Raw genomic sequence first — 17,962 nt, forward strand, 5'->3', positions numbered from 1 at the left:
TATCTTTTGCAAAACAAAACAAAACCTAGTCTGGGTTTAGAAGATGCCAGATGAACAGACTGGGTGAAATGTTAGGAGGCATAGAGAAGAGTTGTTGTAAAGTGACAGCACACATAATAGATGCCATTAAGTGGATATTCTGTACCTGATAGGGATTGTGATAATGTGGCTGAGCTGGCTTGAACAGAGTTGCAGAGAGGTGATGGAACAGATTAGCCAAAGGAACATGAAGTTTTGTGTTCTTCCTGCCTTCAAAAAGTGAATTCTGGGCCTGCTAAAGCTGGGCTATTACAGATGAAACAAGCAAAATACTTACTGGGACAAGCAAGTAAACGTTTTTATCATTGCCAGAATTGTTGGAACTAATTCGTCTTTTCAGTTCAACTAGATACATGTGATAACTTTCTTCAGGCTATTTTCTAAAGCAGAATTTATGTGAACTTAAATACTGTATGCTCACTGGCTATTCTGGGGAGCAAAGGCAGCCTTGGTTACTGAAGTAATGAGTTCTATGTTTTATTTGGTAGCAGCATATAAGACACAAGCTGAATTGACATGAATTTTGAGAAAAACAGGTTGATATACGCTAATAATCTAAAAAGAAGTGGCTCCAGCTACTTACTATTTAGTTTCTTTAAGGACCAGCCTGTTCTGATAACCAGATTTTTTAATCTGATACTTTTCATCTGTTCTTTTGTGTCTTCTGAGGATATTTATTAACATAATCCTTGTTTGTTTATTGTACAGCCTCTTCGTGTTCTTTAATTAAGAATGGACTGTATGCATGTGTTGTGGAAGATGTAAGATGGTGGTAATATTCAGAGTTCGCGATGTTCTCTGACTAAATTAGTCTTTCGTATAGTTACAGGTAAATATAGGAAAGCAAGGATTTATTTTCATACTTATGGCATAGAGATGACTTGTGCTGAGTCTCCAGCCGTCTTTTGAGAGTTAAGAGGCAAGTGAGGTTCTGTTTTTTCAATCAATTTGTACAGTGCTGAATGATGACCAACTGTGTTTGAAGAAGTGAGTCAAGCAAAGCAGCACTTGTTTCTGGGGATAGAATGAGTTGTGCATGTATTTTTGCCAGTGATGATAACTCTGTTAATTCCCAAGTCAAGCAATTGACAGGTATACCAGTGATGGTTAAGGATGGTGTGGGAGTTGTATGAATATTGGCAGCACACAATTCAATTGGCAAAGCAGTTCTTTGCCTGACAGGCTATATCACAACCATGCCACTTAATGTACAAGATTTCTGAGGCATTAGGGGTTGGAAATGGAATTTTGACAATTTCAGTATGGCTGAACTGACTGACAAGCTTCAATATATCAGGTCAAAAGCTGTGGTCAAAATACAGATTTAATCTGTGAAGAGGATATATCTGTTTCTAATATGAAATCTCCCAGTAACTATTGGAGAGTTTTTCACAGTTGGATTTATTTTTAGTTCTGAAAGAATCTTAGGGAAGGCTAGTTTTGATTCAGTGGAGAAGAGAATTAATCCAAGGCAATACTGACAAAATGACAGGGCTGCCATTTGTGCTGCTTTTCTAAATATTTCTCTCGGAGTACAGACATTGTTCTTTGTGAGAGTAACATAGCAGGCCTTCAGTTTCTGCAAATGCAGTACTACATTGCAGGGAAGTGGGTCATCAGAAAGGGTTGTGGTCAATGGCTCGATGTCCGGCTGGAGACCGGTAACGAGTGGTGTCCCTCAGGGTCGGTGTTGGGACCGGTCTTGTTCAACATCTTTGTCCGTGACATGGACAGTGGGATTGAGTGCGCCCTCAGCAAGTTTGCCAATGACACCAAGCTGTGTGGTTCGGTTGATATGCTGAAGGGAAAGAATGCCATCCAGAGGGACCTGGACACGCTTGTGAGGTGGGCTGATGCCAACCTGATGAAGTTTAACCATGCCAAGTGCAAGGTCCTACACCTGGGTCAGAGCAATTCCAGGCACAGCTACAGGTTGGGCAAAGAAGAGATTCAGAGCAGCCCTGCAGAGAAGGACTTGGGGGTGTTGGTCGATGAGAAAATGAACATGAGCTGGCAGTGTGCGCTGGCAGCCCAGAAAGCCAACCGTATCCTGGGCTGCATCAAGAGGAGTGTGACCATCAGGTCGAAGGAGGTGATCCTGCCCCTCTACTCTGCTCTCGTGAGACCTCACTTGGAGTATTGTGTGCAGTTCTGGTGTCCTCAACATAAAAAGGACATGGAACTGTTGGAACAAGTCCAGAGGAGGGCCATGAGGATGATCAGGGGAGTGGAGCACCTCCCGTATGGAGACAGGCTGAGAAAGTTGGGGCTGTTGAGCCTGGAGAAGAGAAGGCTGCATGGAGACCTCATAGCAGCCTTCCAGTATCTGAAGGTGGCCTACTTGGATGCTGGGGATGGACTCTTCATCAGGGACTGTAGTGACAGGACAAGAGGTAATGGGTTAAAACTTAAACAGGGGAGGTTTAGATTGGATATAAGGAAGAAATTCTTTACTGAGAGGGTGGTGAGGCACTGGAATGGGTTGCCCAGGGAGGTTGTGAATGCTCCATCCTTGGTGGTGTTCAAGGCCAGGTTGTATGAGGCCTTGGGTGGCATGGTTTAGTGTGGGGTGTCCCTGCCCATGGCAGGGGGGTTGGAACTAGATGGTCTTAAGGTCCTTTCCAACCCTAACTATTCTATGATTCTATGATTTATGACAAGCGGAGCAGAAGAAAACCATGCATATGTATGTTTACCTATACATGTATCAATGTGCTCTTGGTTGGCTTAAAGCCAAAACCCCCAGAAAAATGTAACTCCAAGTTACACAGCTGCCAACAGTTGCTATAATCATGTCAGAAATATGAAATTAATGCCATAATTTCATAGTGGTTTCTGGGGTTTTGGCTCATCATCACCACAAAGCACAGATCCACAGCTACAGTGTGGTTATGTACATCTTTCAGACATCTTCCGTTCTTGGGTTATTTTCATGATAGCTGGGATTTCTCTGTGGCAGTTCCTGTTTAGCCAGTGCAGAATGTGATGTGCAAGCTATTTTCCAGTTCAGGTACGGTTGACTGTCTCTTGCAGACCTGAGGAGCTAATTTCATAGCTCAGTTTTAGTACCGAATGAAGCCAGTCAGAAATGACAAAACAAGAGGAAAAAAAAAAAACCCAGTTCAGTTCCAATGGCAACTTACTCTAAAGTTATATATATATATTTCTTAAACAGTTTCATTCAACCAGCAGTCTAGCTTACTTACCTATTGCTTTGTTGTTTCATGTTGTGTCCTTAACTGTTAAACAGAGTTCCTACCATGTTATCTTTTATTTTCCTTGTTGTTACTGTTTTAATGGTAGGAAATTACTGAGTGCGTCCATTCAGGGCTGTGTGAGCCTGTAACCCCGAGAGATCAGTCAGCTGCAAACTGGGAATGATGCTGTCTGTTTGGCTCATTTCAAACATTTGGCCTTTGCATTAAGTCCTAAAGGTTTGCAACCCAAAAATGCTTTTATCAGAAAGTCAGCAACACAAATATATGACATTCTGAACTGTGTAAAATTTAATACTTACATTTTAGTACTATATTTTTCTGTGGCCCTGTGCATGTCGGTATATCCAGAATAAAATGAGATTATCGATTTGGTGAATGAGTTGTATATGATACCAGAAGGATCTCAGATACTTTTTAGAGAGTAGTAAGTTGAGAAGGTAGAATTCTTTATTAATAGCCAATCAAGTGAAGAGTAGGTTAATAGTTTCCAAGTGCACTTTTGTAGCTCAGTAAAAGGATAATGTACTATTGCAGATAGCATTTTTAAACAGTGTCCTAGGACAAAAAAGCAACGTGTGAATCTGTGAGTTATGTTTTCATAGTCTCATGAGATTCAGAAATAGGATTAGGCTAGACTAGACTAGGACTGGACTATTTCACTTGGAGGGGACCTACAACAATGTAGTCCAATTACCTGAACAATTCAGGACTGACCAAGTTAAAGCATTCATGGCAATTACACCAAGTGGTGGATAGCCCCACCTCTGTCACTCTGTCACCTGCACAGCAGCAATGTTGACTTCAGGATTCAGAGCAAGTGTAGATAATGAATAGCTCTGTACTGATAGACTTGCAACTGTTGTAGCGCACCAGACTACATAAAAATTACTTTTAATCAGCTTTTTGACTTAAGTGAACAGACACCTGCTTCTGTTCTGATTTTTTTATTTTCTTTGTTCAGTGCTTTTAGTGTTCAGAGGCTGCTGAAGTTTTTCCCATAGAATTGCTTTCATGAATTTAAAGGATTGTCATTGAATTGGCTAGAAATCAAATCAACTTGACAAAGCTCTGAGTGGTAATCTTAGCTTTTCTTTGATTAAAGACAGAGATGAAATCTTGAATAGCTTTAAGTGTGATGTGGTATCACATGCAATGTAGGAATTGTACATGATTTTGAAAAAGGAGCAGTCTTTTCATACAGACGCTGTATCTTTAAGATTTTTATTTGTGCACAACTGGATATAAATTATCAAAACATGCATAATGCATGCACGTAGTTAATTTAAACAGTGCTTGGAGCATTTTGGTTTCCTTTTTTCTTTCTCTCAGCAGTAAATCTTTTCTTCCAAATATATCCTGAATGCTCTGGGACAGCTTGTTTTGTGCAACATTACAGCAAGATGAAGTGGACTAGTTCTAAAGACCCTTGATTTTGGTGACCCAGAGATAAGGTGTACTCTGTTCTCATGCAGTTGGTGTGAGTAGAAAGCTATCTGTTATCTACACAGTGGTGAATGAAAAGCAGTGCTGTGACAGAAATATGTGAAGATTATCTTAGAGGTAGTACTCAAATTCTGCAAAAAGAACGTGAAGCCATATTTAGGATAATAATTTGTGTGCAAGGTAGGGGAAGAAAGAACATGGTGATGAGTATTGTTCTGCCAAGAAAAAATTCAGTGCACAAGACAATAGTCTGTTGATCAAGACAGTGTTCATTAGAAAAGTCTGTAGCCATGTTGTTTCTTCTGCAGAATATGTAGCATCTCAGCTACAAGACATAACAAGTATAGTTATATTAGCACAGGCTACCTAGTGTAGATGTGCTCTAAAAGTATAGCAGAGAATGAGAAACAAAACCTGCATACGCCAGTAAAGGAAAAAGGAAACAAGATAAAAAAGCTAGTAGATTAACAAACTTGTCAAACTTGATACGAAAAGGAAAACAAAAAATAATATTATTTGGATAAAAGTAAGCTCAGATTAAATAAATAAATAAATACATTGCACCACCCCTACTGCCAAGAAAATGCAAGCATATATAGATACAACAAAATATACATAGGAAAAGATTTGGTTGCGCATGAAATACTGAGGATTTTTTTCTCTGTTAAAAAGAACTTTGTGGCATGTTTCAGTACCCCACCCCATTTTTGAAAGAAGCACATTTCTTACTAAATATTTAGTGAGAGAATCATTCCTTTGGCTTATAGTTACAGTTGATGGTAAAATATATGTGACTAATAATACTTGAGATAAAATTGCCAAATGAGAGTTGCCTGTATGGCTTATTAAGGAGAATGAGTATCTTTTCAACAATTAAAATTAACTGGAGAGCAAATCGCATGTTGCAATTACAGAATTCAGAAAAAAAAAAAAAAGAATTGCACAGGAATTTGACTGGATAAATGATCAAATAACAAGTAACTAGCTGGGGAGGGGGATAAGACAATTTAATAAATAAAATATCCTAAATAAGTCAGGTTTTCTAAAATATTTCTGTAGTCCCCAAAACTTTGTCAAAGCATATGCAGCAGTTGTCAATAGCAGTAATATTGTCACTATAATAATAATGATTTGAGGCCTGAGTGAGAGAAGGTTTTAAATAAGAAGTAACGTATTTTATTAAATCAGCTGAACTGTAGAGAGGCTTTTGGGCATTTAAAGTCAATCAGTTTTGAAATACCCATTTACTGTTTCAAGTTTTTTTAAGAGTTTGCATGGGTTTGCTTTCTAAAAAAGCAACTATTAAGAGGAAGACACAAAATAATAATTTTTAGTCTAACCAAAGCTTCTGTCATTTTCATACATTCTGCCTTTAGTTTTCTGTAATAGTTCAGTTTGAATTTGAATCTGAAAATGAATCTATGGAAAATCCACAATAGAACCTGATTTCATTGGCTACTTGATGCTTGCATTTAGTTAATGTAAAGAATATGCTATATTTATGGTGTTTGTTTTAGGGTTTGTTTTGGTTTTTGTGTTTGGTTTTGGGGGGTTTTTGTTTGTGGTGTTATGGGGGTTTTGGTTGGTTTTGATTTTTTGTTTTTATTTTTTACTATCTTGAACTAAATTAATCCCACATTATACTATTATGTGACCTTTTTTGTGCAGTCTGTGGTGGCAGTACACAAACCAGCTGCATTTCTGAAGCCATAAGACTGTAGGACTTTATCTGTGCTTATAAGACCATCAGGCAGTTGATTTTCAGGTTAAGATACTGGTAGAGCTTAGAGTGTGGTTGTGTGCATGATGATGTAGTTATGCCTTCAAAATAATTGCAAGCAGAAATAGGAACACCAGAAATAATTCAACTGATAAACAGAGGAAACTGAAATTGTTCTTCAGTGCTGAATTGGCATGAATGATCCTCTTCTCTGTCTTGCTCAGTTTATGATGGAGATCTCTTTATTTTCTATCTTGAAAAGAATTCTTATACTCGATTATGACATGTTCATAGAAACTTCATTTTAGATAAAGAGAAAAAAAAAACTTTGTAAGGCAAAAGTTTGGTTGGAGACTTACATTATGAAAAACAGAAGAGCTTTATATTATCTCCTTAATTGTCTTGGAGGCATTTCAAAAAATAGGTTTGAATCTGAAGTCCAAAAGTGGTATAAGTTAAGGATAGTGATCTGTTGAGTAGCAGAAAAACACAAGAAAAGAGATTGTACAAAGACTTGAAAGACTATCAAGTAAAGTGTAGCAAAAATTTATGTGTTCACTGTTCTGAAGTATTCTGTATGACAAAGAGCTCATGTTGTATAAAGCTAATAGGAAAATAAAGATTTCCTTTGTCTTCCATCACTTTGAGTTAGCTATCAGGAGTTATGTCTTGTTAATTTTCACTTCATAATGAATAATGCTATTTCACTATAAAATTTGATAACTGAAAAAAAATTAGCTCTAATAGCACATAAATAATTAGATAGGGACTATAGTTAGATTGTTTTAGCATAGCAGTATTTGATTTCCTGAACTCCTTCTGTACATGTTTGTATTAGTCAATGAAAAGGAAAATGTGTCAGTTAGCCCAGGGGTTTTGTGGTTTCCTATGTGTCTCAATTTTAGTTTCTGAGTTGATCCAATGTATTAGTCACTGTGCTTTTAGCTGAATCTAAAGAGAACAAACACAATATTAGGAGTCTAATAGACGAATAATACTTTTTTTTAAATAAACATATATATACATGATATATGATTTTCAGCAACTGTCAGAACAAAAGTGCTGATCTCTTCCTTCAAAATGCATCTGTGGTCTCAGAAGAAATAACTCCTTTCTGCTGGCTTAAGCTGTTTTCTTCTTTTCCCGAAGTTGTTAGCTTTCATGAGAGCAGCTGATGAGGTGAGTGGGAGGCCAAGAGTAATGTCAGCCACCCCCACTCAGATAGAGGGCAGCCCTGGAGTGCAGGGAGCTCTGCCTGGGGATGGATGAGGGGTCAGTATTGGGACTGGCGCTGTTCAGTATGTTTGTTAACAACATGAATAGTGGCCTCAGCAAGTCTGCCAACAACGCCAAGCTCTTTGGTGTGGTCAACACACTGGAGTGAGGGGATACCATCCAGAGGGACCTTGAAAGGCTTTAGAGGTGGGCCTGTGCAAGCCTCATGAAGTTTAGTAAGACCAAGTGCAAGGTCCTGTACCTGGGTCAGGGCAATCCCAGGCACAAATACAGGCTGGGCAGAGAATGGATTGAGAGCAGCCCGGAGAAGAAGGACTTGGGGATGTTTGTTCTCATCAACATAAGCTGGCAATGTGCACTCACAGCCCAGAAAGCCTACTGTATCATGGACTGCAACAAAAGATGTGCTAGCAGGTTAAGGAAGACCATTCTCCCCCTCTACTCCACCCTCGTGAGACCCCATCTGCAGTACTGTGTTCAGCTCTGGGGCCCCAAACACCAGAGGGACATGGCTGAAGATGATGAGAGGGCTGAAGCGTCTCTTCTGTGAACACAGGCTGAGAGATTTAAGCTTGTTCAGCCTGGAGAAGAGAAGGCTCTGGGGAGACCGTAATATCAGCCTTCCAGTACCTAAAGGGGGCCTACAAGAAAGTTTATAAGGGCATGTCATGATAGGACAATGGGGAATGGCTTTAAGATGAGAGAGGGTAGATTTTTATCAGATATTAGGAAGAAATTCTTTACAATAAGGATGATGAGACACTGGAACAGATTGCCCAGTAAGATGACATGACAGTATGCCGCTGTGTCTGTTCCAAAACTTAATGTTTACAGAGATGAAGAAATAGTTTTTACCTTTTTGATTACTTGAAATGAAAGAGTACATTTGGAAATAAGATTACAGTGATGTGGGATATTTATTCCTTTTTTTTATGATTACTTGAAGAATTTATTGTTGTACTGGCTAAGATTGTTACTGCGTGTGTAGCAGATTAGGATGGTACCCTTGAGCTGGAAAACAGAGATCCTTGTTTGTTTTGGTCTTTCTTTATCTACTGCTTTTAATCAAAGATGCAGAAGGAAAAAATAAAATTGCTGCATGTGGCTAAGCTTTCAGTGGGAGGGGTGGATGACAGTCCCAGAAAGCCTAGCAGATGGGTCCCTCTCTGATGCATGGGCCTCGATCTCTGGTATGGTAGCTACAGGTAAGTTAGAAGTTAGTGAGATTAAAGGAATTTTCACCATGCTTCTTCACAGCCACTATTTTTTTTTTTTTTTATGTGGGGTTTTTTTGTTATGTAACTGAAATCTTCTTTTGATTTGTCCTGGGTTCAGCAGTAGCAGTCAGTTTTTCTCCTTCTTAGTAGCTGTTGCAGCACTGTGTTTTTGACTTTTGGCCTGGGATCAAAGCTGATAACACTGATGTTTAGACTGACCAAGGACTTTGTGAGTCTCATGCTCTGCCAGGGAGGAGGAGAAGCTGGGAGGAAGCAGGGACAGGACACCTGACCCAAACTAGCCAAAGAGGTATTCCATACCACAGCACGTCATGCCCAGGGATGTAACTGGGAGCTACCCGGAAGGGCACGTCCTCTTTTCGGTCGGGCTCTCTTTTCCGGCGAGCGGTATCATATTCTCTTCCCTTGTTATTTCTCTTATCATTATTATTATTGGTGGCAGCAGTAGTGATTTGTGTTATACCTTAGTTACTGGACTGTTTTTATCTCAACTCGTGGGAGTTACATTCTTTCGATTCTCCTCCCCATCCCTCTGGGGAGTCGGGGGGTGGGAAGTAGACTGCGTGGTTCTAATTTACAGCCGGGGCTTAAACCACGACATGATTGAAAAAATTTGTGTAGCTGTAGGGGATATCATGACAAAGTTTATTAAAAGGGGCAGTTTCTTAAAGAGGTTTAAAACAGTTCCCCACTTCCTCTTCTATTGTAGTTTTCTGTAACAAAAAAAAAAAAAAAAAAAGGGGGGGGGGGGCAAAAAACCACAAGAAAGGTACTAAGAAAGGTACTGTTTTCCTAATGAAGAATTATATGCTAAATTAATATAATAATTGTGCCAGTAATTTGATGTGGTGGCAGTGTCTACAGCTGTAGTAATTGATGCAAACAAAGACATTATTTTTTTGATCTGTAGCTTTTACAAAGAAATAACAAACCTGGAATGAAAATGTTTTTCAATTGCTACTATCTTGAGCTGGTTAAGTTACGCTACCTATTCCTCCATATGCAATTTAATTTTTTTTCATGCAGCTGATTTTCGACTTGAATTTTTTTATCTATCTTGCTATGTTTATACATATGCAAATAATAATAATTTTAAAATGTCATCTTTTTATAAAATTGCATTTTCTGAATAATGTAAATCTTTGCTATATGGAGCTATTAGGGACAGCTGCATTTCACCTCACTTGTAGTGAGGGAAACCAAAAAGACAAAATACACACACACACACTTGCACACAGAAATCATGAAGTGTGCTGGGGGAATATAAGAGAGAAGCTTGAAGAAATAACCTTTCTGCAACAGTGCTTTTCTGTGTTTGGCTACCTCCAATAGAAATGTAGAGTACACATACCCTGTGACAGATGAACTGAAGCTGTGATGCAATGGGACTGAAGAAAATTACCTGTCAAGAACAGAAATTTAGAGAAAACTAACTCTCATACTAAGGGCATCAGAGATAGAAGTCTTCTTTCTTGTGGAATCTTTGCACTTCTGTGTGTTACCACGCACACAATATGCTAGCCTTGGTAAATGTTGCAGATTATTTAGAACAAATTCCTTTGAATGAATGAATTTTATTTTAAAAAAGAGATGTTAGCTACAGGTTTACATTAGATATCTTCATACTTCCATTAATTTAATATGAATTTACTTCCCATGTTTCGGAATGAAAACATGATCTCTATCTGGAATAAAAAGTAAACTGGTGTTTAGCATCATATTTCAGTGAGAGGACAGAGTAGCATCATTTGGAAAAAAAAAGTGCAGTTGCTTATTATTAGGATAACCATTTAAGGGGCCATAGGAAGGCTTTTAAATGGATGATGCATTGGCACTGGAGGAGGAATAACATTGTTATTTCTGTCCAACTGGACATCTAGTATCACAGAAGTGCATGTATTTATATTTTAAAGGCTGTCTTCAAATACAAACATGGAGCTGGAAATGTCAGTTTATTACTTGGTTGATTAGATTCTAGACAATAGAGAAGAAAACTGCACAGGGCCACATCTACAGGTCATACTTCCAAATAGATATGTTAATGTGCCTATTTGCTAATCTACACACTTTATTATCAGTAGTAAGTTCTTAAAGTTGGGCATATGACTATTGCCCAACTGTTGGGAAGCCTAGATCAGAGATGCTGGGGTAACAAAGGAAAGAATTAAACGGGCATGAGGAGTAGGAGTTTTGAGGGAGCAGGGACCAGACATAAGTATGACTGAATCAGGAAGAAAGGAATAAGATTAATTCAGTCTAATTGGGCATGAAAAGTAGGGCAAGAATTCGTGCAGTTGGAAAATGAAAAAAGAGAATAATTCTCATGTTGACTGAAAGAATCAAAAGTCAACTGAAGGCTTATCTATCTGAAACTAGTAATCTGATGTCCAACACACTTTGGATTCATGCCAAGAGGCAGAACTGAAATGATTTACAGATATGGAGGGATATTTTTTTTGTGAATTAGTAAGGAGCAGATGTCCATTGTTGTTCTCCATTAGACACTGCTAATTGTTTTGTCTGGGAGAGGTATCCAGCATATAAAATGCTCCATCAAAGAAGCATTGAAACCTCTGCATCAGAAAATCAAAACTTGCACCAAATAATGAAGTATGTTTCCCTCTCACACAGACTGCTGTGTTTTCACTGTTCACTGCATTAACCTTCCAAAGAAGACAAGATCAGATTGAAGTTTCTACCCATTAGGCTTGAGGTGTTCATTACTCTGGATTCACAGCATTTATAGATAAAGCTCTGGTATAACAACTGTGACTGACAGCTCTCCTCTGCCCAGTGTTGCTTGCTTTAGTAATTGCAAAAGAGAAAAACTAAGCTGACTTAGGGGTTGGTTTACACCAGTTTGATACCTGATTCAGAAATTAAAACTGTACCATTGAATGAGAAGAATATATTTCTTTGATTTTGATTTTTTTTTTTTTTTCAGGAGCAGAGCTGTGTAGAAAATAAAATGCTCCCCTGTGTGATTTTTCTGCCACAGAGTTTGAAATAATAAACATACATAATGTTGGGGACATTGCTTAATGAGATTTTAGTGGGTGCAATGATGTTGAACCCATTTTTGGCATGTTTTGAGAAAAGCTTCATTTGATGACAGAACAAATACATACCTTGAGGAATGTTCTGTGACTTTTGTGTGGGGAAGGAATGCTTTGGATATAGCAAGAATTTTCTTTTACACTTAACTGATTGAAATAGATTGTTACATTCAGTAAGAGAACACTGTTGAAATACTGCTAAATATATTGTAAGTAGTTGTAAATATTAATACAGGTACCTACATATATGCATGTACATATATATGTGTATATATGTATATACATATATAAAAACCAAAATGTATTTATTTGTCTTGCAGGGGTTGATAAGATGATTCGTCATTTACACAAACACAACATACCCATGGCTGTTGCCACCAGCTCATCTGAAGTGTCATTTCAGATGAAAACAGTCAGACACAAAGACTTCTTTGGTCTTTTTCATCATATCGTGCTGGGAGATGACCCTGAGGTGAAGTGTGGCAAGCCACAGCCTGATGCATTTCTAGTTTGTGCAAAGAGATTTTGCCCTCCTGCACCTCCAGAGAAGGTAAGAAGGGAAGAAATTAACTGAAAAGTTAGGAATACTCTCTTTAGACTGTATTTAGATTTGTTTTTTACTTTGTTTTGGTTTGGTTTTTAATGTGGTAGATACTTAGATTAACATTTAATATAAACATTAAAAAGTCAACAACCTCTGTTTTCAAAGGTGTTTATGCTGTTGAAGCAAGAGATTGTTAGAAAGTATCATTTCCCCCCACTACATATGATGTTTGTGATGCAGATTGCTCTGATTTACTACTTGGTAGTGTGCTGTAATAGGAAAGGGTAATGATTTTCCATTCTTTGCATAAATCTGGAAGTTAACTTCACTTCTTAAAGTTTGGAAACAGTTATTTAAACATAGATTAGTTTAGTTATCATACATTCATGGCTGATTTACCTCTTAAGTGTCTAAACATTAAAGATACTTCTTTGCAAAGAGGGCATAATTTTTTTTTTTATGCCATCTCTTTCCTCTTGCATTCTAAATCTCTGAGATCATAGTTCTTGTTTCTTGATTTAAAATCGATCAGTTTGAGCAATCTTTCTCAAGTAGTAGAGGTGTTTAGTTTCTTTCTCTTGTGTATAATTTTCTAAACTTGATTCTGAAATAGAAAACTGTAGGGAGAATTATTTGAAAGATAAATTGAGGATTAGTTAAAATAATGTCTTTGCTTTAATTTAAATTAAGTTGCCTTTCTCGCTTCGCTTTGTGTCTGTCCTGAGTAGAGCATAAGTTCTAAAGGTTTGGAGTTTCATAACTGCAGAAAAATGCATTACATACCAATTATTAAGGAACAACTTTAGGTGGATTGGACTATGATTACTGTTTTCCCAATAGGATTGTTCAGTAAAAAATGGTTACACAAATACGTACAGAATGATTAACTAAGATTCTTCAGCTCTTCATGCTTCAAGGCCTTACACAGAGTCTAAATGGTATTTGTGTTGCTTGGGAATACGAAGTGAATTGTTTGATGCAATGTGAACAGTATTAAGCAAACTGGGTTTGGTTTAAGTTTGGTTTGTTGTTTAGGTTTGTTTGTGTTTTTTTTTCCTGTTGCAAGGTCTCTTGACATTGTCTGTGTGTATACATCAGCTTCATTTGGAAACGCAGATGTTCAGAAAAGGTACACCAAATGTACATGATCGTATTCATGCAGATGACAGTTGTATGGACATGATAGGTACTTTTGTGAGTAGGCCTTGTATGTATGGTACATTCAAATTGCTGAAGAGTCTGCGCCGCAAGGCTGTAAGTCTCACCATACAGTCAAGTAGTTATGAAATTTTAAACATGTTAATACTCAGTGGAGAGCAAATACTGGGAAGCAGCACAGGGTTTTGGATGGAGTAAGAGAGGAGTTGAAAGCTTAAAACACAGCTTAATATTGCTTTCATATAAAATTATTCTGTCTCGCTTAAGTGTATGTCAAAGGAACAAAAATCAGGATATGTTCCTGCCATATTACATGGTGTGTATTTTGTGAAACAGGATGAGAGGTGTGTAATGCATGCTTTCAGTTGGATGGAGATGTGGCTGTAAGCTGTTCTGTAATTCTGAATGTAAAAGAGGAGAAAGTATTGAGATTTTATAGAAAGCTGGGTCATAACTTGTATTGTGTCTGAAGGGGAGGTAAGGAAATTGAATATCAGCTGTGTTAATGACATATTAACTTCTTATTTCATGTGAGGAGCCTCATAGTAGTATCTAGAGGAACAGCTTTCCCGAAAGTCTTACTTTATTTGGCTTTATTTCAAAAAAGTCACAAGATGGTAATAATGAAAAAAAAAATTAAAAAGAAAAACAAACAACAAAACCAGTGACAGTTTTGTAGGTATTTTTATTCATTCATCAGTAAGTAGCCTTAGCTGTGTTAACAATGAAAAAAAATTTTAAGGTAATAGTAGCATCTCTATTACCTTTAAAGTTTAAAATTATGAAGTGTATGATAGACAAAATTTCAGAGTGCTCACTGTAGTTTTGTATAGTTATTTTCTTTACCAAATAATTCAGCTGAACTATTTTTTGTTGCATCTACAAAAGTCACAAATGTCAAAGTGTAGGAATTTAGCACAAGCACAGAAATTCCAAGAAGAAAATCAATACAGTACATATGAAACTATCTGAAACATTAATGACCAATTGAGGTGTAGTGATAGCATCTGCAGTGTTTATTCCCAAGCAGTGAACTAATAGAGCTACAGGTTTGGATTTTATGCTGAAGGTCAGTAACATGCAAGGTTGCAGCAAGGTATCAGGAGGTGGGAATAATGTCTGCATAAGCAGGTAATTGGACTCAAGAGGAACAGATTATTAGAGTAATGTATTTGGTGCTTAGGCCCATATATCTATGCTATATGTGGTTTAAAAGTTTTCTGTTGGGTTAGATTTACTCTGATCCCTTTCTGAAAGCTAAGTTTTATTTGAGCTTTATGTCTGCCTAAGCAGACATATCCTGCCTGACCAATTTGGTGGCCTTCTATGATGGGGCTACGAAACTGATGGACAGGGGCAGAGCAGTTGACGTCATCTACCTGGACTTGTGCAAAGCCTTTGACACTGTCCCACATGACATCCTTGTCTCTAAATTGGAGAGACATCAATTTGATGGGTGGACCACTCGGTGGATAAAGAACTGGCTGGATGGCCTCACGCAAAGAGTTGTGGTCAATGGCTCGATGTTCGGCTGGAGACCGGTAACGAGTGGTGTCCCTCAGGGATCGGTGTTGGGGCTGGTCTTGTTCAACATCTTTGTCCGTGACATGGACAGTGGGATTGGGTGCGCCCTCAGCAAGTTCACCGATGACACCAAGCTGTGTGGTTCGGTTGATATGCTGAAGGGAAGGGATGCCATCCAGAGGGACCTGGACACGCTTGTGAGGTGGGCTGATGCCAACCTGATGAAGTTTAACCATGCCGAGTGCAAGGTCCTACACCTGGGTCGGAGCAACCCCAGGCACAGCTACAGGTTGGGCAAAGAAGAGATTCAGAGCAGCCCTGCAGAGAAGGACTTGGGGGTGTTGGTTGATGAGAAAATGAACATGAGCTGGCAGTGTGCGCTGGCAGCCCAGAAAGCCAACCGTATCCTGGGCTGCATCAAGAGGAGTGTGACCATCAGGTCAAAGGAGGTGATCCTGCCCCTCTACTCTGCTCTCGTGAGACCTCACTTGGAGTATTGTGTGCAGTTCTGGTGTCCTCAACATAAAAAGGACATGGAACTGTTGGAACAAGTCCAGAGGAGGGTCACGAGGATGATCAGGGGAGCGGAGCACCTCCCGTATGGAGACAGGCTGAGAAAGTTGGGGCTGTTGAGCCTGGAGAAGAGAAGGCTGCGTGGAGACCTCATAGCAGCCTTCCAGTATCTGAAGGGGGCCTACAAGGATGCTGGGGCTGGACTCTTCATCAGGGACTGTAGTGACAGGACAAAGGGTAATGGTTTCAAACTGAAACAGGGGAAGTTTAGATTGGATATAAGGAAGAAATTCTTTACTGAGAGGGTGGTGAGGCACTGGAATGGGTTGCCCAGGGAGGTTGTGAATGCTCCATCCTTGGTGGTGTTCAAGGCCAGGTTGTATGAGGCCTTGGGTGACATGGTTTAGTGTGGGGTGTCCCTGCCCATGGCAGGGGGGTTGGAAGTAGATGATCTCAAGGTCCTTTCCAACCCTAACTATTCTTTAATTCTATGATTGTATAATTTGAGATTGCTTGATATGCACCTGGAGAGGATTCCACTTGTAACTTCCTGCTAGTACACACCAAAACTACTTTGTGAAACCAGCCATCAGCTAGCAAAGGAGGATTATAAGATTTGCTTCAAAGCTTCCCTGCTGCTCCAAGCAAAAAGTACATCGTAGCCAAAGAAGGCCAGATCCAGAATTTAGCATTAGTGGTATACCAGCCTGTGACTTGCTGTGCAGGCACAGTTCTACAAGTAGGCAGTTCTAAAATGATATAAAAATGGATATGGTGTCTGTTTTACTATGACCGAAGGCTGTCATAATTGTCCATCTGGGAATTTTTTAAATGTTGACCTTTTGATTTGCAGTCTTTGGTTAACTAGGAACTTAATAAGCATGATGACGAAACCACAGCACAGGAATTTCAAACAAGATACACCTTGCAAATTCAGCCTAGGTCTTAATATATTGTGATGCATGAAGTTTCATGTGAACTTCCAACACTAGGAACAATGCACTGTCATATGAGTAGTTAATTAAGTCAGGTAATCAAAATGTCATGTGCAGATTAAATACTAGAAATTTTGTCTTCTACTAAAATTAAAATTTATTTAAAAATATGTATATGACAAATTATGCTCTCAAATACAGAGATGCAACTTGCATGAAAACTAGCTGCAGCTGTACATATGTAGAAACAATGTGTGCTTAAATATGTTAATGTTTAAAACACTGTGGTTTTTTTCCATGCATTTTAATTAGACAAATGAGAAAAACATTTTAAACTATTACTTTTGGTTTTAATTATAATTTTCATACCTTTATATTATAATATTTTTGAAAATAAGTTGTTTCATATTTTTCTAGAGTTAGTTGTTAAGTATTTTAATACATTTCAAATTTTTACAATACGAATTCATTTTAAGGGAACCTTTAAAATGTGCAGAGACAAAATTGAAGTATCATTGATGACAACAGTGTGAAATTTGGTAATTCAGCTATATGTGCCATGGGATGTCAGATAGTAAGGAGGGCTTTTCTGAGTACATAGGAGACAAAAGGAAGACTAGGGAAAATATAGGCCCATTGCTGAATGAAGTGTGGGACTTGATTACACAGGACATGAAAAAGGCTGAAGTGCTGAATTTAGCAAGTCAGGAATGCCAGGTTGCATTGGGAAAGGATCAGGTTAGGGAATACTTAAGCAAACTGGGCATGAATAAGTCCATAGGCTCTGAAGGCATGCGCCATCAATTGCTGAGGGACCTGGCAGATGTCATTCTGAGACTGCCCTGATAATCGCTGATCTCTCATGGTGACTGGGAGAAGTGCTCGAAGACTGGAGGAAAGCAAATGTCACTCCTATCTTCAGGAAGGACAAGAATTGGGACCCAGGGAACTGCAGGCTGCTTAGCCTCACCTTGACTTCTGGAAAGGTGATGGAGCAACTGCTGAAAACCATTTCTAGGCATAGTAAAAAAGGGCAAATCATTAGTCGCAGTCAGCCTGGCTTCAACAAGGGGAAGTCATGCTTGACCAGCTGTATAAATTTCTATAATGAAATGACTGGCCTGGCACATGAGGGGAGAGCAGTTGCCATTTTCTGCCTGAGCTACAGTAAGGCCCTTGATGTTCTTTCCCATAAGACCCTCATAGAGAAGCTGTTGATGTATGAGCCCGGTGAGCAGTGAGGTGGGTTGAAACCTGTCAGAACAGCTGAGACCAGAGGGCGGTGTTCAACAGCACCTAGTCTAGTTGGATGACAGTGACCTGGGATTTGGAGAAGGC

At 38.8% G+C, this 17,962-nt stretch overlaps 1 protein-coding gene across 1 annotated transcript in view; it reads left to right on the forward strand.

The window, feature by feature from the left end:
* PUDP (pseudouridine 5'-phosphatase) overlaps positions 1–17,962 on the forward strand; it is a 76,274-nt gene that overhangs the window by 27,299 nt on the left and 31,013 nt on the right. Inside the window, exon 3 of the mRNA XM_080613050.1 lies at positions 12,271–12,500. Coding sequence (XP_080469176.1) covers positions 12,271–12,500 — 230 coding nt within the window. The remainder of the gene's footprint in view (positions 1–12,270; positions 12,501–17,962) is intronic.

The sequence above is a fragment of the Psittacula echo genome (genome assembly GCF_963264785.1).
Source record: "Psittacula echo genome assembly, chromosome: 3".
NCBI lineage: Eukaryota > Metazoa > Chordata > Aves > Psittaciformes > Psittacidae > Psittacula > Psittacula echo.